The 23,109-nt window shown below is 34.6% G+C and overlaps 1 protein-coding gene and 1 long non-coding RNA gene across 12 annotated transcripts in view; one reads left to right on the top strand and one right to left on the bottom strand.

Annotated features, from left to right (window-relative positions):
• Window positions 1–5,299: 5,299 nt before the first annotated feature.
• Window positions 5,300–7,996, top strand: LOC138129065 (uncharacterized). Its single transcript, XR_011159052.1, has 4 exons — window positions 5,300–6,035; window positions 6,087–6,462; window positions 6,540–7,072; window positions 7,641–7,996. It is a non-coding gene; the product is annotated as an uncharacterized lncRNA (long non-coding RNA).
• A 636-nt stretch (window positions 7,997–8,632) lies between these two features.
• Window positions 8,633–23,109, bottom strand: part of LOC138129062 (dnaJ homolog subfamily C member 5-like) — a 39,916-nt gene continuing 25,439 nt past the window's right edge. For 3 of the 11 annotated variants that reach the window (XM_069045320.1, XM_069045310.1, XM_069045317.1), the window contains 3 exons: window positions 13,266–13,372; window positions 9,916–10,038; window positions 8,633–9,641 (listed from right to left, as the gene is read on the bottom strand). In XM_069045320.1, the coding sequence (XP_068901421.1) occupies window positions 13,350–13,372 (23 nt within the window). In that variant the 3' untranslated portion in view covers window positions 8,633–9,641; window positions 9,916–10,038; window positions 13,266–13,349. The remainder of the gene's footprint in view (window positions 9,642–9,915; window positions 10,039–13,265; window positions 13,373–23,109) is intronic. The other 8 variants (XM_069045316.1, XM_069045314.1, XM_069045309.1 and 5 more) reach the window with 4 other exon arrangements.

Raw genomic sequence — 23,109 nt, 5'->3', positions numbered from 1 at the left:
CAATTACCACCGGATGTCATCAATATTTAATGGAGTACCTTCACGCTTATAAAAGTGATTTATGTCACACAAGACCAGTAAATGTTGGATAAACATCGAACTAATTCTCATTCGCTCTACTCTGCCATGGACTCCAAACTGCTTGGGCTAATTGTCACTTTCGGCAAAATCTTTGCGATAACACCATCAAGAAACCAAGCCAAAAAACTCAAATCCAAAATCTATGCTCTGGTTGTGATTACAGTGCTGATAACGGCGTCGACGGTTTCAGTTCTTTATTATAGACAACCTCTCTACGTCAGTTTCACTGAAGTGAAATTATTCGTGTCGATCAGCATGAGTCTCATTGTCAATTTTTTCAACTGTTACACAGTTCTGGCACCGGTTTTTTGCAAAGAGAAGCAGTATTGCAAACTTATGAAGAAATTAGAAGACAATGTTGAAATGGACAAGACCTGGGGCAAAAGAGTGTCGCTTTATCTGTGGTTCGTGTTGCCCAACGTCATATACCTGTTGGTGTCCTTTTACGTGGTAAGCGTGTGGAGCGACATCTTGGGTTTCGAATACTACGGAGAGTATTTTGTCGAAGTGGTGCAACTCTACTTCCAATTCTACTACAATTACTTCTTGTGCGTGATCGTGAAGATATTTTTGAATAGATATAAATATGTAAATTTTCTTTTGTCGGAGCAACTGATCTACGTGAAGATAAGAAAAACAATTTCAACAAAAGAATATCCGATATCCATTGGGAGAATCGAAGATTTAATATGCGGTCTGAAAGAGTTGAATGTTATCTTCAACGACATTTTTGGGTGGCCAATTCTGATGATCATCTTGTATTCCAGTCTGCTGATGCTCAACTATCTGGAAGAAATTTTCCAAAATAATTTTGGTTATGACAACGGACAGTTTCTTGGAGTCATCATTTCTAACATCAGTGTCGCTGTTGTTACAAGTGTAAGTGAGATCTGGATAATTTCATTTGTGTTGTTGGTGGCACTGCTTTTGTTGACATTTTAGACCGGAACTGTCAGTCTCATTCTTCTATGTGACTCTGTTTTGGAAGAAGCCAAAGTAACAGTCTTGCTTTCATACAAGCTGCGTCAGTACACACTCCCAAAAGAAAAACAAGAGATGTCGGATTTCGTCAAAGTTCTTTTAGATAATTTTCCGGAATTTACAGCAGCGGGATTTTTTTCTATCACGAAAACTACCATCTTTCATATGATAAGCACCGTGACCACGTTCTTCATTATTATAATTCAATTTAACACAAACAGTGCAAACCAGTAGGGTACCATGTAGATTTGCTTTAATAATTTTTTGTACACTTTGTACACTGCGCTCAATAATGTCGGGGCTTATTTGTTTAATTTCAGCAGAAGTTCTCTGCCGTAAATCATCTAAATTATTTCATTTATTAAAATAAATTTTCTATTTTAAATAAACCCACACAAAAAAGAATGCATTAAAAATTAAATTAAAAATATTCTCATTTTTCTCCTTTGTAAACTGCCTCTTAACTGCCCTAAAGCAAAATGAGCAGATAACGAACCGTTGCCGTAGACAACACATTCAACGGCACATTTCTGACAAGTCTTGAATAATTTGTCAAAACTGTCAAAAGCAAATGCGAAACCATTTTTAAAAGATTTGGAAGCTTCAGGGACGTCGTTTCAAACAATAAAATTTTGTATGCAATTCGTTTCTGGGTAAATTGGGCTTTTCTAATTGCCCTCGAGGCCTTAAAACTCTCGCTACACTCGTGTTTTAATCTTGTCCCTCGCGCTCGGGCAATTAGAAAAGCCCAATTTACACAGAAACTCGTTGCATAAATAACTATTAATGTATGTAATACTATGTAGTACTACATTACATACATACTATATAGTAAAATTAGCTTTTTTCCTAAGAAATTACCTTTCTTCGTAAATTCATCAGTTATCCGAATATTTCATTATCCGAATAGGTTCCGGTCATAATTAATTCGGATAATTGGAGTTCTACTGTATAAGTATATTAAGGAGTGGTCCGAGTGCGAGTGTTCACATCGCTCCTGATGTTTTTCCCAATTTTTATGGTTCCATTGTAAATCTTGGGGATGTTTTGGGCACCATAACGTATAGTGCGAAATCCTCGTCCTGGTGATACATATTGCCATTGTTCACTGCGTGAAGGTAGGATTTTTTCTCAATTTTCTATTCAATTTTATTCGTAAATTAGAGATAGCGATATCGACTGACGGTTTTTGGCCGGTATTGATAAGGCCAGCGGCCGGCAACATTTTGTACGCCTGACTCGCTGACCTGTTTATTAGTCATCTTTATCCCTACTATACACGTGATTCTGAAATAAGTTTGGAAAAAAATGTGGAGTATCTTTGACACAAAATAATTCTGCATAAATGACTTTTGGAGGTGAAATCAAAAGGATGGAAATTACCCTATATCCTTGTACAGGGTTATTATAAATGATTGTAGTTGGCGTTGAAAACCCACACAAATTTGGGATGTGTCGCTAGCTTCGCAACGTTAGACAAACTAGTAGACAAATTTACACTACCGCCAGCAGCGCTACCTAATGGCGATGCTAGTCTCACTCATGTTATAAAGCTTGCGGCACATTCAACTAAGCCACCAACTCCTACTACGATGGTATAATCATTTATAATGACCCCGTATTTCCAACGCTTGTGAATAGGGAAAATTTGTCCGAATTTGTTAATTTCATTAGCAACCATTGTTACATCAACTCATCAAGTCGTAGGAGGAAGCACACTGCTTTGTAAATGTTTCTATGGAAATGATCGAGAGGAGTAAGGTTACGTTTGTGACTGAAGGGCACCTTCGATTATTATTGTTGCTAAACTACCACGATAACCAGGTAATCACCTTTAACTCAGCAGCGTACTAGCAATTTTGAGGAAATTTTCAATTTGTATCTCGAAAATGAAAAACTTTTATAAGAACATTTTTTTGTCTGACTTCTTCTCATCATCACCAATTACCGGTTTTTTTTTTCCAAACTTATTTCAGAATCAGCCTGTAGTATTGGGTGATTCAAAATGATTGTGGATAAGTATGGCAACTATGCTTTTAACAGTTATAAAAAATAGTGATGCAGACATTAAAAAATAGTGATTTTCGGCATAATAAGGGGTAGGCAGCAGGCGAAAGCGATGATTTAATTGCAATTAACTCAAAACTCAAAATTCAAAAATTGACTGCATGACCGACACAGAAAAGTTTAATTTTTGAATGTCAATCATGATTTTCAAAAAATTGTGGACGTCAACATTCAAGAAGCTATGCATATTTTACGCATATTTATTATGTTCTCAAGCATTTCTCTCCTGAAGTGCCATTGTCACGATGACTAGATTCACAAACAACTTATTCACATAACAATGTTACAATTATATTCAAGTACAATTTCATTCTGGAGTATTATAAGTATCATTATCGATTTCATTAATGTCATCGGAAACCGACTTATTGGGGAATCAGGCGAAACCCAAAGAAATTCCTTTTCGAGAGAATTTCCCTTGCCATTCAACGTGGAAACGCTGCAAGCATTCGGGGCACTTTTCCAGATTCCGCATTATTATCGGAAATTTTTGTATTATAAAACAAAAATGTTATGTACTTAAGTTGATTAATTATATTCTATGTTTTTTATTAAGTATAAGTATTATATACTTATAATCTGTTTCAAAATCAAAAATCCACCACCTATTGAATTATGTTGGCAGAAAAAAAGAAATCCCTAGAAAAATTTAATTTTTTTTGGGTTGGCTCAACCTCCCGCAAAAATTTGACACTGAACTGTTGAGTTTATTTACGAAACACAAAATAATTATTATGTACAAAAAGGTTTTAGCTATTTACCATATCATACTTTTTGAGTGAAATAATAAAATGAGAGTAAAAAAACACGACAAACTACGGCCAAAACGACTGTCCAACAGTTTTCTCTCATAACCCCACTTTTTTCTGACACAGTCACACTAAAAACAAAAATCGGCAACGTTGTCGGATGAATTTTCGAGGTAGAATGTACTGTTGGTGGATTTTTGATTTTGAAACAGATTATAACGGGTGACTATTAAAATTTTCACTTGGAGTTGGCTTTGAACGAGTTTTTATTTTTTCTGTTACTTTAGACACACGCAAGAACGAACAACAAATGTCAGTCAGTACAATTGAAACATAACCAAATTAAGAGAAAAAACATTTATTGAAATGTCAAACTTGTCAGTGTCTAAGGTGCAACGGAAAACAAAGAATGATCCATAGCCAACCCTAAGTGAAAATTTTAATAGTCACCCGTTATAACTTATATAAGATTCCTTAAAAAAAAGAAATACATTTACGATATACCTTTAAGATAAAAATCAAAATTGAATACTACGCTCCTCTAACTCTCAGCTCTTCCTGATAACACGCGGTTTCCGTTTTCCCCGATTTACATTGCCGTGCGTTATCGGAATAAACAAAGCAAAAACATTCCTGTGAAACACGTGTTGTAGTTAAGATATTACCTGTATTAAACTGCGCTACTGCGCAACCCGTTAGCGTCACACGTGACGTTACACTTACCTATGATTATACTTATTCCCGAAAAGTTCGAATCCTAGGGAGTAATAATTTTCTTATTGACATTATTAAATTACTATAGGTGCAGTTCTAGGTTCACCTAACCCCACTAACCGGATAAGATGGACATTCCTTAATTCATTCCAGCTTGTTCAATATAGCAAAGATAAGGACCCGAGAGACTTTTTTAAATCACTTCTGAATCATCAAAGTGTTTTTAAGCGAAGGTCATCGGCTCGCAGCTTGATAGAATGCATATTCATAAGAAATTCATATTCCGCCATAAATACTTTGCATTCAATTATTACATTAATTTTCCTCTCGTGATGTCTACAACAATTCAATTCTATCTTTTTGCATAGTGAAATAATTTCCAAGTTTGAATCATTCTGAATTCTACGAAAGTGAATAACTGCGACCTTAGCAGACCGTCTTGAGGGATCTAATAGTATATTAAAACATTAAGAGTAGAAGTGTTTTTTTGTAGTGAACCCCGAGATTGAAGACCGAAACGCAGTTGAGGCCTCGACAACTGGGCGAAGCACAAAAAGAGCTTCTACTTTGAATGATATATAGGTACTATTTTATCTTCAAGCGGATAAAAAAAATCGAACATGAAGTAACTTATTTATTTTTCGTGAATGATCGCGATTTGTAATTGTTAGTATTTTTATTATTATTATTCATTTAAATAGTTGCTGAGGCAAACCTATTTAGCAACTTAATGGTTGTATAATTCCATATATTGGACAATTGTGTACAGATTTATTACTGCATTTTGTCATATTGCTTCTTAAAAGCACAGACATTAGCGCTGTTAACGACTGTGTTATCTAATTTGTTCCATGTTTCAAATGCGCGGTTTGTTAGGAAATATTGTCGAGAAGATGTCTTAAATTTCTCTTTCTTAAGCTTGTATTGGTGTCCTCGTAGTCGGGGGTCCGTTTGCATGTCTATGAACTCCGAGGTGTCACCTGGCCATATATTGTGGGTTAATCTATATATCTGGATCATATCTGACTTCTAATTTAGGCAATTGTAGAACATTTAACCTCTCTCTGTAGGGCTTATGTTTAAAGCCTGTCGGCCATCTTGTCACTGCATGTTGTACTCGGTTAAGCATATGTATATCCTTCACTTGATAGGGTCTCCAAACCGATATTGCATACTCTAAGTGGGGCCTAATGTACATTTTAAATAACCTTGAGCATAATTCAGGACTTGGTTTAGAGAAAGTTCTTTTGATTGAATGAAAAACCCCAGAAGCCCTTCTAGCGGCTTTGGCGCTCTGGTTGCCCCAATTCAACTTGTTATTAACGAGAACGCCCAGATCATTTTGATTTTCAACTACAGTGATATCTCGGTTTCCAAGTTGATATATTTTTTTTGGATTGTTGAAACCAAGATACATGACGGAACATTTGTCCGGATTCAAGGGTAAACACCACTGATCACCCACTCAGTCACAAAATTTAAATCAATTTGTAGCTTGTTAATATGTCTACATTCATTGGATGAACTAAAGATTTTTACGTCATCTGCGTAAGCTGCAAAAGGACATTGTAATCTGGCAAGCAAGTCAGATGTGCAGAGAGTGAACAATAGCGGACCAAGCACCGAGCCCTGCGGCACGCCACTTATAACGAGTTTCTTGTCTGAGAGCACAGAACCCACTTTAACTGCAAACGTTCTAGAGGACAGAAATGCCGCAATCCAGTTTAAGACATGTCCATTGATGCCACATCTTTCGACTTTATGTAGGAGTAAAGAGTGTGGCACTCTGTCAAATGCTTTGCTAAAGTCTAAGTAGACAATCTCAACGGTTTTTCCTGTGTCTAGCAGTTTGGTCCACTGGTTACACGAGGTAAGCAAGTTTGTTATGGCAGAACGGCCAGGAATAAACCCGTGTGGGTTTATTGGTACAACGTTTTTATTTCGTAGAAATTCGAGTAATTGTCTAACTAGCACTTTCTCAAATAGTTTGCACGTGCTAGATGTTAGACTAATGGGCCGGTAGTTTTCTGCCTTGCACTTATCTCCCTTTTTGAATATTGGCGTTACAACGGCTTCAAGCCATTGCGTGGGCAATTTGCCACTTGTTAACGATGTTTGAAAGATTTTGCATAGAGGGCCAATCAAATTTTGGGAGCATAACTTAATAGTTTTAGAAGTGAGACCATCAGGGCCAGGCGCAGAGTTCACAGGTAAATTGTTGACTTCATTTAAAATTATTTCTTCTGTAAATAAGACATTGGACAAAGTGTCGGAGTGTGTGACATAAGGATGAATAAATGTGGGTATGTTATTGTTTGAACTGGTGTTAAACATTGATGCAAAAACCCCTGCCAGAACGTTTGCAGTTTCGAGGCGGCTGCTACCACACAAAATTCCGCTAAGATTACGAACGATTGGGACACTGACTCTGGAGGAAAGATGTTTACGCAGATGTCCATAAAATGCCTTAGGATTATTTAGTATAGTTATTTACGAACCAAGTGCGGGAAGACGATGTTCCCGCATGAGCGCATTTTTTAAAGCACGAGCGACGAAGGAGCGAGTGCCTTTAATTAAAGCGCGAATGAACGGAAGATGTCTTCACGCAAGTGGTTCGTACAATATTTTTTGTACGAAAATTAAATTAATTTTTTTTGTTTTAATACATTAAACATAAACGAACATAGAACCAAGTAGGCAGTGATCTTTGGTTGTTGGAAACAATTGCTCACTTAATATTTCAATTTTTGCAGTAATTTGTGAATTTTGTAGGAACAATTTTCAACGATTTTAAATCTTACCGTAATTTTTTAATGGAGGAAAACCCAGGGAAGTTGTATTTTATGACCTAAATTTTATTATTATCAAGACAGATTTATTTTTGAATGCCTCAAAGGGCCAGTGTTTTTTCCAATTTTTACATTCGAGTCGACCGGGAAGCACTGGTTTCGGAGCGAGCGTTGAATGTTGGAAGCGTTGCTTTCAAGGCTATGAGTACAAAAAGTTATTTTCAAATTTGGTTTTCTTTTCATTAATGACATTTTTCAGGTGATTAGAGAAATTGCGGTGAATGTCGTAATCAGATGGAGCACCGGAGCGCCTGAAATTCTGCCAGAGCCAGTATCCTGAACTTTTACTACGATAGCAGAGCCCAAATCTTCGATATCTCTCATTGTCAAATTGGTGAATTCATCGCATCACAACCTACAATAATAATTTATAATTCTTCCTCTAAGAAACTCAGAAATTTTACTTTTGTAGCCACATACTTCATGATTCATGAACACTATTATTTTTAAATTTTGACATCATGGCATCTGACATCTATATCCACGCCGTGGATACGCCCACAACGGGCCTACAAAGGGCAACTCGTGGTAGACCATATGGGAAGCGGTTAAATATTGGGTAATAATTTCGTTATTTCGCTTTTTTAGAGGATTTTCTTTAATAGGGATTATTTAATTATTACATATTTCGTGTAACTGATAAATAAATCGTAACAAATTCTTCAAATGACCTCTGAGACACTTTTACTCCTAGAACTTGAGGTATTTTACTCCACTCAGGAAAAAAATTAAACTTTAACCATCTCTATGGATATACACGAAGGCGCGATTTTCGACCGCTTGAAGATAAATATATTTTTTAAGCCCAAATAAAACGTTATCTAAAACGGTGGTTTATTGGAACACACAAATGGTTTTATTTGTCAACCTAAAACCCTAATACGAGGACATACATTTAGTGCTGCACAACTTAAATGCTTTTATGTCTTCAGATAAAACTTTTGTTGGTGGTCCCTCATTTACCCTTTTGCTTAATTCCTTGTGCAAACCTTTTTCTTACTCTACCTGCCTACAGAAAAGCCACAACTTTGTTATAAATTTCACTGTGAATCCTCTGTCGTGGAGAATTAGATCCTGGACGAGAGAGATTCTCTAGAGTTCAAAAACTGTTGTTGCTTGATGCGGAAGTCCTTGTACAGATATTTTTTTGCTGTAAGGTGGAGTGTGCAAAGAGAAAAATAAAAAAACATCTATTGTTACGCAATTTAATTGTTCATAATGTACATCCAAGTTGCTGTATAATATCTAAGCTAAAATAATCGTTTGTATTTTAACAATTATACATTTAATAAATAGTAAAATTACAATTTAACTAGTGATGGATTATTTTTTTTACAAACAGGTGTCGTCACAACTTACTATTATAGTTGATATAATCATTCAAAATTGAGTTAACACTAACAGCAAAGTACATATAGACCCCCTTATAACACGACGGTTATCATTACTTAATATTTTAATAACTGCCATAAGAAAAATAGCATTTTAAATACAAAACAACAAGAGAACACACAACTCTTAATTTTAAAAGTAAATCGTAACAACCGGTGCGCAATAAATTAGACCCAAAAACGCAGAAAATAAGACGACGATAAAAGGACGTAAGATATAATAAATGGCGTTCCTTATAAATACTTTTCAAACATGTTTTTCTTTTACGTGCTAGTAACAATCAGAAAAAGAAATATTACACGACCTTTGCTACAAAATATTCGTATTTTCTTTTTATTCAACTTCTCTAAGATTAAAGTGTGTGTTGATTAATGGTAAGACAAGGAGACGTAAAATACTTTTTTATTATAGGTGTAAATCGAGGCGAACTGGCTTCGACCCGTTAAGTCGCGGTTATTAGGTTTTTTTTTAATGACTAGAGGATGCAAGAGCTATGTTACGGTTAACGTCGACTCTCTCCTCACCACTGTTGTGTCTTCGTTGGTGAATTTGTCATTCCTGCAAAAACGAACGTGGGTTACTCACATTTTGCAAAACAGTGTCTGTACGGTCAAGAATTTCACAGTTGAGAGATTTTTTGTTGTTGATGTTGCAAATGCAATTGCGATTGGTCAGAACAAGTGGAGTAATGAGTCATTTCTTACAGCCGTGGACTGCTTTGACTCTTGCTGGTGTAAACATCATCTAATAACTAATTTAACCATTGGAACTGATCAGTTAAATCGTACAGTGGTAGTTTTGATGGAGCCTAGAAAAAAATGGTGGATAATACCTTTACCAATCATTAAAATTCCTCTTGATGTAAAGGCAATTAATTACACTCTTATCAAAGACTGAAATCTACAGTGGCAATGAAACAGCTATAATACACAAGCTATTATCCTTGTATTCTTTCGTTTCTTCTTTGCATTTTCACAATTTTCCAAACTCAGACTTTTTCATCTTTTTCAATTACATATTTCACTTTTGCATTTTATATCGTCCTGAGAATTTGTATTCAATAAAGTATAAATATTACCTACATTTATAGCTCAATAATTTTTAACTTCAAATTCTTTCTACCGCTGATAAGCTCGAGTGGTACTTCAATGACGGCTTATTTGGGAATGTACAGCAAGCAAAAAAATGTCGTGTCGTGTCTGAGGCTAGAATCAATATTACAAAGTAAGAATTTCTAAGTTGAAGCGGTTTGGACAACTCTATTTTCTAGCTAAGTTTTATTACGGGCTATAGGGTTTCGTGCAATTGGTGAACGTATTAAGACAAGTACTCTCTGCAACTTTAAGCAATTTAATACTGAAAATGATAAAACACTTTAGTGAGGGTTATTTCTCTTATTACCTAATATTATACCACGAGGGGCATCGGTTACGCAGGCGAGAAATCGCGACTTCTAATGAAATAAAATTGTCTACATTTTTCACACTTCCCTGGGTATTGGTAAGGTACATTTAATAATTTTTTACTTACAAAGCCAAAAAAAAACAGTGTGTCGTAAAGACGCACGATAGAAGTGAAACTTTTGTATTAGAGGGAAACATTGTAATTATTCATCAATCACTTTTAAATAGCATATTCACAACAAAATTGTATATTTTAATGAAGAAAATAAATAATTATAAACAACGATAACACTAAACAATATCGAAATGCGTAACTCATTGTTCATTTTTAAGTCTCCAAATTAAAAGAGAGGACATTATCGATAAATGCCGTGAGTGTGACAAAGACAGAAGTATACACGATTTTAAGGGATGTTTGTATCGTGTCAAACAGATTAACTTGCATTTAAGTGAGATGGAAATATTGGCGCAACCGTTGTGCGAGACACTTCTCCCACTCGACCCGACAGTGTTTACCCCCACCACTTTTCGTCACACAAAAAGGTTGCCGATCACAATTTCAAAACCCTCCCATAAAAAGTTTCACTTCAAAAAAAAAGTAAATGTCAACCAAACAGTCAAATTCTAATTTTTATACTGACCTATTGTACAGATTCGCTTCCTATAATTACTTACGAAATCAGCGGGAAAAAACACCAATTAGATTTTGAATTAAAGGCAATTTCACATTTTCACTTTGAAAATCATTTTTATTTACGACTTACAACTTGTGCTGTCGTAAATTTAGATGACAATTGGAACTGTCAATTTTATGGCAAAGCTGCAAATAAGTGGCTTCAAAACGGTCGGCTACTAGTGAATGATCCTTTTGTTGGCAAATTATACCATTTTGCCACGCGTCTGGTTTGTGTTTACATAAAAAAGCGAATTATTTAGCCAATCAAGTCAAATTTGTAATTGTGACGCTAGGATTTGATGCGCTACCAGGCACAGATTCATTTAGAGTAAAACTTTATAGGTCAATTAACAGCGTAGAGGGATATGGAGGGAGCACTGCCTATGCTGGCAATGTAAAGGAAGCGGCACGTCGCGAGACCTGTGCGGAGACCTTTTATGACGCCTTTTAAAATGACCGCCAGTACTTCGTGAAATTTCGTGCGAGGGTCGTTGGGCATCAGATGCTTCAAAGGCGTCGGTGTTCCGTCATTTTACTGGGATTTGGTTTTTTACACGTGAACCGGTTGGTGAATTGTCTTTGTATTTTTTCAGTTGTATAACTCTGATCTGTTTTTATTTTGAACTAAATATTTACGGTCGTCTTCCTACAATTCCTACAAAAATTGTCCCCAGAAAAAAGTTAAAGGGAGGCCACTGGAAAGATGAAATATCTGCGTTAACTTCGGTTTCGCTCGGCTCATCTGGAGACCTTTTATTAGGTCTACAGAAAAGCGCGGTCGTATCCACTTTTTTGAAGAGTGCTCCCTCCATATCCCTCTACGATTAACAGTTAATATAAGAAAACTAACAAAACTGTTACGGCCTTATTTATTAACAAAAAAAATCTCAAACATACCTTATCAATAATTAGTTAGGTATATAAAATATCGCCAATTTTAATTAATTAGAAGTCACGATTTCTCGCCTGCGCGTAACCGATGCCCCACCCGGTATTTTAACATTAAAAATATACAGACTGAAATAACGTTATTAGAGACATTTGAATTATTTCTGTCAAAATAAGTTACATCAATTTTAAAATAACAGGAATGATTTAAATGTCATCATAGTTCTGACATAATCAAATTTAATTCGAAAATCGTGATTTATTTGTCAACAACAATAACGACAAAAATCGTGTCCTAACAATAACTGCATAAGTATACAGGGTGTTTTCGAAGTTGAGGCGTTCCTTTTAACATGTGACAGTATGCGTTGTTCTAAAGAGTTTTAGCCAAAATCACCTTAGTAAAATGTGTACCTACGGCAATGAAGATACAATAAGTTATTTTTTTTTGAAATCTTTGAAATCGGTCCTGCTCAAATTTTGCGCTGATTTGTTAGAAATTAGAATTGACAAAAAAAATCAAATGAGCATGGACGTTAATCAAAAATACTACCAGAGTTGTCATCTACTTAGTCGGAATGGCTTTATTATTAGGAAAATAATGAGCTCACAGATATGTTGCTAATGTATGGGCAATGTTATCACGTTATCAGAATGCAGCTGCGGCGTCCAGAGAGTACGCAGAGCGATTTCAGGAAAGACACCATCCTGGGCCACGTCAGTTATTAATCTAGTACAGCGGAGAAATTGACAGGACCGGACTCAAAATTTTAGAAAACAATACAAATATACAATCAATAATCTCCGTTAATATAATCTGTTTCAAAATCAAAAATCCACCACCTGTTGAATTATGTTGTCAGAAAAAAGAAATCCCTAGAAAAAGTTTTTTTTTTTGGGTTGGCTCAAGCTTCTGCCAAAATCTGACATTGAACTGTTGAAACGAAACACAAAATAATTATTATGTACAAAAAGGTTTTAGCTACCATATCATACTTTTTGAGTGAAATAATAAAATGAGAATAAAAAACACGATGAACTACGACCAAAACGACTGTCCAACAGTTTTCTTTCATAACCCCACTTTTTTCTGACACTTGCAGACACACTAAAAACAAAAGTCGGCGACGTTGTCGGTTGTATTTTCGAGGTAGAATGCACTGTTGGTGGATTTTTGATTTTGAAACGGATTATACAAACATTTTACTAAGAAAATTTAGGCTACAATTCTTAAGAATAATGTATAGTACCTCATGTTACAAGGAACGCCTCAACTTCGAAAACACCCTGTATAATAATATTATTACAGATATCACGTGAGAATTTATGAATATTATTTCATAAACATTATAAAAGTATGGTAATTTTTAGTCAGATTTAGGTATATAAACATTTTTTATACTAGAAAGAAGAAATCATCCTAATTGAATTTGATTTTTTTTTTATAAAAGTTAGTTTTACTCACTATTAATAGATTTTCTATTGTTGAATACCAGTTAAGGAATTTACGATTTTATGACAAGGTCTGCTCGGTGGTCCACTTTGTGGTTTACTTCAATAATTGTTCGTTCTCTAAAAAAAAAAAAACAAGAACAACTAAAAATAAGCTTGATTTTTCATTCGTGAGAGAAAATAGTTATTTTTCGCATTTTGTCCAGTAATGAACTATATTACTGTACTCAAAATTGTACAATAATAGGTCATTTTACAGCATAGCGACCATTACTGAAATAACATTCAACTTTTAAATTTAATTTTACAGTTGCGGACAATAAAAAACCGTACACTTTTTTTTACATCGTACAATTTGTTTTTTTTTTGACATTGTGATTTATGCCAAACGTCTAGAAATAGGTTAGGTGGTAAATGTTAATTGATAGACGAACGACACTAATGATTATTTAAGCAGCTAAATATTTGGCGAATTTTAAGCAAGGGTTGTACTATTTTTTATTGTCCGCAACTGTAATATTCTTAAAATGCGAAAAAATAGTATACGCTCCTCGTCAGAAAAGTGATTTTACTGGACTCGTATGACATTTAAAAACTCGCTGACGCTCGACTTAAACTTGCCATACTCATGTAGTAAACTTCCACTTTTCTGAACCTGTAACGTAATCTACTATTGTCAAACTAGGGAGGAAATTGTTTCTTTTTCCACTCGAGCTCGAAATTTGACTTACGTGCATAAAAAAACTTTCCTCTCGTGTTGGACACAGCATTTTTTTTTAACAAAATAATAAATTTACTCATGACTTTTAGAATATTTCTTTGTGAAACAACATTCAATGGCAATCATGCAACACTGCAATTTTTTTTCTCTCCAGAAAAACCAACTCTCCTCGCTATTTTGCCAGAAGGAAGTTGCGCCTTTTGGGCATGTCGTAGAAAATAGTTATTTACGTAATCAGTTATGAAAAGTACGATATTGATTGACGAATCGTAACATTTTCGAAAACGAGTGACAGCGAGTTTTGCAAATTAAGTGAGTTAAACAATACGACGTTTCATAACGTATTATGCACAAAACTCTAATTCCCTCAAAATGATTTTTCCACTTTTTAAATGAGAACCTTCTTCACACCACATTACAAAACTGAGTGAGCTTGTGATCATCGTTGCTACAGAAATAAGATTGCAATAAAATAAACAGTGATACGGACGTTATACCCTTCAATATTGATGACTTTCCCAATACTGCGAGATTGAATTTCGCAGCCTGTTCGCGAAGTCCTCGTTTCGCGTATGGTTGCACAAAAAATTAAATGTTATACAATTAAATGTTGTACAATATTTGATACAAGCTTCACTACTGTGTTGATAATGCATTTTCAAAATTAAATTGTTAAATTTATCAATGCATTTACAAGTTAGTCGAAATCTTTTCCTACAACGCAGAGTTGACTAAATTGTTTTTGATTAGTTGCAGCTTGCTTCACAGACAACACAACATTCATTGATTTGCTTACTGTCAGTGTTGGGAGTCAGTTTTATTACCGGTAAAGTACCGGTAATATTACGGTAATATACGGTAAGTTTCATCCCTTTCGGTAATTTTGGTTTTATTACCGGTAACGTTACGGTAATTTACGGTAAGTTTCAACACTTTCGGTAATTTTGAAGATGGCGCCCTCTATCTTCAAACAAATATTATCTGATGCTATATGATTGAAAGTGATTGAGACTATTGAGAATGATGACTGATGATCTAAATTCTGAAATCTAAATTAATCGTTCCAATTTCCAATTCCAACATTCTCGCATCATGCGTAAAAAATTGGAAATCAGAAATTATTTTGCCGAAACAAAGCGCCAGGAAAAGATATCCAAATTTATATGCAAATTTTGTAAAATAGTAAGTGCTTAAAATAGGTACAGTTGCGGCTAGTGAAAAGTGAGAAACTTTGACAAATGAAAAATTTTGACTTTGTAAATTGGTGCTAAAATTGACAGTCGCCTGTATTTATAAAATGTCACTAAAATAATTTGAATCAGTGGTGTAAGGATTAAAACTCATTGAATATACAATGGAGAAACATAAAAACAAAAAATGAAAAAAGGGGTGATATTATATTGTTGCATATTATTTAAAATTAGTCATTTTAACACTTGGCAAGTGCCTATCATTTGTCAAAATTGACATAGTCGATGACGCCAACAACGTCTTTAATAAAAAGTTAATTTACAAAGTAAATTTTTTCAAATTTCGATCGAATGTGTAAATTTTTAGTGTCGCACTGTACATACAATTTATATTTTTCGATTTTTTGGAACTCTTTATTACTAATTGCGATGTTTTTACAAATATTACCCAGTTACCAAAAAAACCGTAATAAAACCGGTAATATTACCCAAACAAAAATTACCGGTATTTTTACAACACTGCTTACTGTACGTATTTTACAATAAATACGTGAATATATTTAAAGCTGTTTTAATACAGATTGGTCATGTTTCGAATGCTTATACATTTTCACAAAAAAAACTTTGGGCAATTTAAACAAATGTTTTCGTTTAATGTTCATCTGTCAAGATCTGACAAAAAAACAATGAACACAGGTTTCTACATTCTCCATTCACAAAGCATTTACAAAAATTAATTAGTTTTCAGCTTCGACTCGGTCGCAAATAATAAACAATGTAAAACTTGGAATGCATATCGCAATTCTAATCGACAAACAATTCGTTTTAATGAGAAGTTTGCGTGACATTCGAAAAAGCTGAACGTAGACAAACCCCTAAAGAAATCAGTTGGTGGAATATCCTACAAACCATTCGTTCGTATGGTAAACGAGGTTTACAGGAACATACTTTAAAAAAGTTTATTCGGAGCGACGATAAATGGAAATTTTAAAACTGAACTGAATTGTCAGTCACTTAACTTTCACTTATTTTAAACAGAAAGAAGTTAAAATAGTTCTTTTGAAAACAATCTATTTAACCATCGTCTTTCGTATTTATTGATGTGCAGAGACATCTTTCTATAATAACTGAGTCACGATATGAATCTTAATTGAAATATGTGGTTTGATGGTAAGAAACAAATACATAGTTACGTTTTGAAAAAGACTCATCTACAAAGTCAGGGAAGACCAAGTTGCATTTTCAAATGATGGAACAAGACATTCCATGCGTACCCTACGGCTGGAAAATGTGATGGTCATCTGAGCATTTTACGTTACAGACGAAAATATTTATACATGAGCCATTGTTTTTGCCAAACGAAGAGACAATGACTGCTCTCTAGTTATAACAAAAGTACCTTGAAAAAAAAATCATATACAGGATATGAGCCCGACGGAACTGAAAATGCAACCCACAAGGCATTTGCAACGCTAACGTGGAAATTTGTTTTTTTTTGTAATATCTAGTTGTTAAAGGTGGCTTTCCGGACTGTTTGTCACCATGTAAACAACCTCATAACGGCCGGAGTCCGTTAAGGGTGACCGATACTGGCGAAGTGTTTCAGTTTTGCCACCTTTATAACGCAGCCACTAATACACAGTAGAGTATATAGATAAGTATGGAAACCAAACTGAATTTTTACCTGAAATAATAAGCCCTGAGGCCCTGACCGTTTCCATGCCCTTACCGAAAGGTTCTCGGAGTTTTATGGTTTAATCTGGTTTATCAGACAAACAATAAATACATTTCTTATTTTGTCTAAAAATGTAAGACATAATTTTCTTCTGGAAAATTGTCGAATAATAAAATTATTAATATTATAATAGATTAAAATGGTCCAATAATATGAAGTCCCAAAATTCACGCCCATAAATAAATGTCTTTTTCGCATTAGACACATTAGACGTCGTATGCGAAAAAGACATGTTTTTGCAACGAATTACATACAAGATTTTTTCTAATTCCGTAAAGTATTAGGCAAAAAACAAGAAAAAAGAAATACGGGTTTTAATTTTTTTATCCAACATTCAATAGTAATATCGTGTTTTACTAGTTAGTTTTAATTGAGTAAACTGGGCTATAACTAGTCTGTTGTTTTAACCCACGTTGCCATTTGCACCGTGGGTTATAACATACATAACCCACGTTGCCATTAGCACCGTGGGTTATTAACGTTCATAACCCATCGGGAGCAGAATTTCATCAATAATGTCATTATCTAAAAATTGTGGAATATTGGATAAAACGTTGTATGGCATACGTGGGTTATTAAGTACTACCCACTCGAGGTAATAACCTACTCGGGCAAGCCCTCGTAGGTTACAAATACCTCTCGTGGGTAATATCTTAAATAACCCACTTATACCATAAATAACTATTAATTCACTAATTTATTACTCCTATCATTCTATCACTCTCTATCTACTCCAATTCATTTATTACAAAAGTGATATTTATTGTTACAATTTTGTAGCGATTTTCTTGCCAAATGAGTGATTTTGATCTGCGGTATAGCTGCTATATGTATATCCAGTTTATTACCTGCGAAGTCGCAGCCAGTTATCAACGATTTGAGCAATGGCTTGCGTTTTTTAAAAGTTTCTTTTACATGATGAACTGATGAGATCAATTCAATACTTTGATTGCTTTAGTAAAAGAAAAGAAAGCTTTTCTTGCAATTTTATACTTCTCACTCTTTTTGGCACTAATGCGAAAAAGTGACAGTTAAACGCATTAGTGCGAAAAAGAACGTCATTGTGACATTCAAATGACCACCAAAAAACCACCTATTGTGCAATGGAACTACTGGTCTCGCGAAGGAGTAGATAATTACCAATTCGCGATTTCTTTTTGTGATTTATACATATACCTACCTGCATACTCCACAACGCACAAAACTTTTCATACGATCATACTTTAATTTATAAATCAATATTTCTGTACTTAATTTGTTATACCGGGTGTATTATGAAAAACCTTTGGTGCTATAACTTCCTTATTTTTTATCCGATTTTAATAAATGATACATCAAACAAAATTCGTTTTAGAAACACTATAGCTCGACATGCTATAATTTTTTTTTGACATTATATTTTTTGACAGACCGCAGCTAACTTTGTTTTTTTAAGTTGTACTGTATATATTTTTATTTTTATTCTGATAGATGTTTATCTTCTGAAACACAAACATTAAAATAAAAAATCAAAAAATTTTTTTTAATTAAAAAAAATTGAATTTCCAAAAATCAAGTAACCATAACTTTACTATAGCAAATGTTCGAAATTACCTCCATTCTCTCTAAGGTACATTCGACACCTTCCACTGACGCCTATTGCGGCGTTTAATAAAAATTCTGGTGGTATTTGTTCTCATACTGCTACGATTCTTGTTACTAAATCATTTCTGTTATCGACGGAGTCAAATAGACATTGTCTAGAATGCACTTTTATTACTGTTTAATGTGACTGCTTGATTAAAAAAAAAACGTTATTTTTTAATTTCTTCTTTTTGTTTCTATGCATGAACATGTTGTTTACATTTTCATATTCTAAATTAAAATCTCTATAAAACTGAGCAAAAAAAGTTAATAGTGCAATTTGAAAAAAAGTTGACTTTCATTTGTCAAAAACAGAACTCAAGAACAAATATTGGATCAATTCAAATTGTAGCCCATTTAAAACGATTTTGCTTGACACATCAACTATTAAAATCGTCTGAAAAATAAGGAAGTTACAGCACCAAAGATTTTTCATAATACACCCGGTATATATATTGTTATGTTATGGTTATATAATGTTAATGACGTTGACGTAATAATGTGCGGACTAAATTAGACAACAATTTATTCATTATTTTTATACGTACATATTTTTAAAAAAACCTAATATTTAATTCCAAAAATTAGTTTTCATAAAAAAAAAGCAAAAATTAATTCGCTCTGTACGGTCATAGTTTATATTAGAATTTCTGAAGAAATTCGAATAATACCGGGACAGGGTATTATCTGTAGTCATAAAATTTCCTGGTTGAAAACTGATCGGCGGCCCAAACTAACCCCCGGATTTGTCCCGTTCCTAAACAGGTAGGTAGTTTTGAAATCGGAGAAAAGATGTGCCTCTACTGCCTCTGGTGGCAAAAGCGATGAACTAAAACCGTTTTTATTCGCAAATTTATAAATGAATAACTTCCACAACTTCTGTTTTTTTTAATTATTATTTAATGTAGTAGGTAAAGGTAAATATATTGTATAGAATTACAAAATATTCTAACGAAATGTTCGCCTGGAAGACGAAAAATTTAACTTTTACATTAAGCTCAATATAAAAAAAAACAAATGTTTCATCCACAATTTCACAACGCAGCGGACTCAGTAAACTTATTTAGATTCATTCTACAAAATCTGGAAGCATAATATTGAAATTTAGGTAATAAAAAATCGAATTAAAGCCGCGCACTTTAGGTTTTTATCATATCATCAGACAATCTTTTTCTCTTATAAAAAAAAGTATAACGCTGCGGTCTGGAGAATTAAAAAACCTTTAATTTGATGTATGATACTTGACGAATGATTGCGTATTAACTGAGTTCTTTGCAATTAATGAAATACACTCTAGTCAACGCTGGTATCGGTCACCCTTAAGGGTGTCCGTTATGAGCGGGAGCGGCCGTTATGAATGACTAAATAACTATAGCAACGTAGATCTAAACTTTATTTTTCAACTTTTTTACAATTAGTACAATAATTAATGTTGAATGTTATGGGACACACCTTGAATTAATCGAAATCCGTATGCCACTAGCAGATGTAGACGAGATCGAAAATGATGCTTCAGAATTTTAACACCAACACAAGCGAGATTTTGCAGGGAATAACGATGACCTCACTTGCTCTGCGGCCATCCGGACATCGGGAATATCTTGATCGCGATTTTTTATTGATTTCAGTCGTTTATTTTCAACGGAAAGTTAAACATTGAACAAATCTGACAAACAACATTGAAACAATTTTTTTTCACAAACAACGGTTGACATGACGACGTCCTCCGCACACTTATTAATCATTCGTTTTTTTCGATGGCGTTGAAAAAAATGTATTTCAAAAAGATAATTGTGAACGAATCGTAGAGATATTACAAAAACTATTGTACAATACACGTCCGTTAGGGCCTTTACTATCCTAACGGACTTCTACTGTAAAATACTATTTTGATTTAAAAAACGTAAAACAAGTTCGTAAATTTTGACATAAATGTGATATCGCTTGGTTAAATGAAATTGTGAAAAAACGAAGCGTTTTTGGGAAAACGTAAATTGCCTGCATAAACGCGCTACGGCATAGGCATTTTTATTACATTCGCCTTAAATCAGGATCACGTCTGTTTTCTCATCGTTCGAATACATTTTAATCGTCGTATTTTACACTTTTCGTAAATGTCAGTTGTGACAAATAAAATGGTTGGAAACAAAGCAATCTTGTATTCAGTTTCATTTTAAAACCAACAATATTTAAAATATCAACGTTAGCGTTGCAAATGTATTGTGGGTTGCATTTTCAATTCCGCCGGGCTCATCATCACTCGTGAAATACCCTGTATGCAGTTTTTTAAATTTAATGTCATATTTTGAGTGATGGAAATTTTGGCAAGGCAAATCAGTTACTTCAGAATTCAAAGTTGCTCAAAAGAAGTTTAAAGCTCTTATGCTTGCGGGTTACAGATCACATCAATGCGTTTATAAATATAAAACAAAATACAATCAAAAATGTAAAAATGTCTTTCTAATCTCTCATTTTATTACGCAATCGCATTAGCAAAAAAAAAACCCAACGCAAATGATTCATTTTACTCAAATGTTTGCAACCATGTTTCATCGATTAGGAATTTATGTTGATAGCTGCATAATAATTCCTTTCTAGAATGTGTCAATTTACTTAGATATGACATCCTCATTTCTAAACATTTACTTATGTGAAATGACAAATGTACCTAAAAAATCACTTTCTGTTTATGTTCTAATAGCTGACAGAAAAATTGATGTTTGTGTGGTAAAAATGATAAACAAAGTTATGATATTAATCGTAATTATTTAACCCCTAGAGATTTTACCGACCTATCCAATTTAATCTTTGTACTAATAATTCCAATTACAAAATATTTTCCGTTGATGAAAACCCAAAAATTTACGCTAGACACTAGTAACCAATATTTTGCAACATCAAACGTCAATATTAGTCCAACTTATAAATACAACGTTATGATGCAATCGTTGAAGTTTATTTTTCGAACACTTGAATGTATCCATGTTGATTTGTTTGGCATTTTTAATTTTGATCCATAATTATTACCGTCAAGGACTACAAGTGCAGATTAATAAGAACGTAAGATAATTAAAAAGGTTTTTGTAGGTTGCTGGGGTATATTGTGAGAGCTTAAACTTTCTCATAACTTTATTAAACCACCACTCAGCTTCAGCGACGTTACCATGTCAGCTTGTTCAACATATTTTAGCATTTACTTTTGCTGGCAATCTTAATCAAATCGTTTAAGGATTATACATTCGAAATGAATCCACACAACTTCACTGATTACTAATAAAACATTATTTTATCAGTCATTATGTAAGACTTGATTTTTGCCCAAGGGCGTTATCCCTCAATATTTGATAATTAATCGATCAGACTCATCGGTACACATTAAATTAGACAATCTCAGCTACAGTCATACGATAATCTACAATCGGACTCACCTCCACCTCATTCAGTCATTCAAAGGGTAAAGCACAGGTCCGGACTCGGGTTTGCTCAATGGGACGGTACAAACATGTAAATGATAAACACCTGACACATCTGTCGCGAATCAAGATCATACAGTGACTCACCCGGGGGATTCCTCCCCCTAACCCGATCATGATGAGGGGCTCGAACCACGGGCGTCGTCTTCAGAGCGCTACGTTCCGGGATTGCGTTGGATGTTCTAGTAGCACCTGTAATAGCCCCGTGTGCAGTTTGGGGTGCACAGCCCGCCCGCAGTCTCCACAGAGGAAGACCGCCACGGCCAGAGTATGAGCCTACAACCCACTTCCATACGTCACTATGTCCCCTCAGTACCTGGGGACCGGGATGACCTCATAACCTTTTAATCAAGCACGTATGATCGGTGCATTTGGTTGCCACCACCAGCCGTTTCTACGAAACGCGCCCGGTCAACGGCCTAGCCGTGTCATGAGCCAAAGGTGCCCCACCCGGACATCCGGTGCTCAGGAATCATACCATGGTATAGGGAGGTTTTACGCATTAAGGTACTGATCTATAGCCCAGGTTGCCCAAACCTGCTATCACCCAGTTACCAACACACCTGGTAACTGTATCTCTATTCACTACACCACTTCCGGATCACAACTATTCACCTGCCGTCACTCTCGTACTCGTACCTTGGACAGCCCGTCGGTTTCAGCTGCCAAGCCCACACTGACTCTCTCGCCTGTGGAACTGTTAAAAATCACCCCCGAGTCAAGGACCTTTCAGAACATAATTTATGAGCCACGTGTTTGGGGTGGAAGAGGTAGTTTTTCTGTTGCGTTTTTAAAATTCTCTTACAATTATGAATACCAATTTAGGTATTAAAAAGAGAGTGGAACATTTTGCTTGCACTAATTCCAACAAAAAACATTCCTACTTGGGAGTCAGCTTTGCAAGAAAGTATAGTCTTCCGTCTATGCAAACAGTTTGCAGAGAACCGTGAGCTGCCAACGCCCATACATGAGAAAAAACTAAACAATTTTCTCTTTGAGTAACATTAACTTGTTTTCATACACAGCACGTCTAAAAAAAATTCTCATCAGAGTCGCATATCTTAACGTTAAGCGTGTTTTTCTTTCGATTGTATCTGACACATGTTACATTTTCA

The sequence above is a fragment of the Tenebrio molitor genome, chromosome 4 (genome assembly GCF_963966145.1).
Source record: "Tenebrio molitor chromosome 4, icTenMoli1.1, whole genome shotgun sequence".
In the NCBI taxonomy this organism is placed as follows: domain Eukaryota; kingdom Metazoa; phylum Arthropoda; class Insecta; order Coleoptera; family Tenebrionidae; genus Tenebrio; species Tenebrio molitor.
This window is presented reverse-complemented; position numbering and strand designations above follow the sequence as displayed.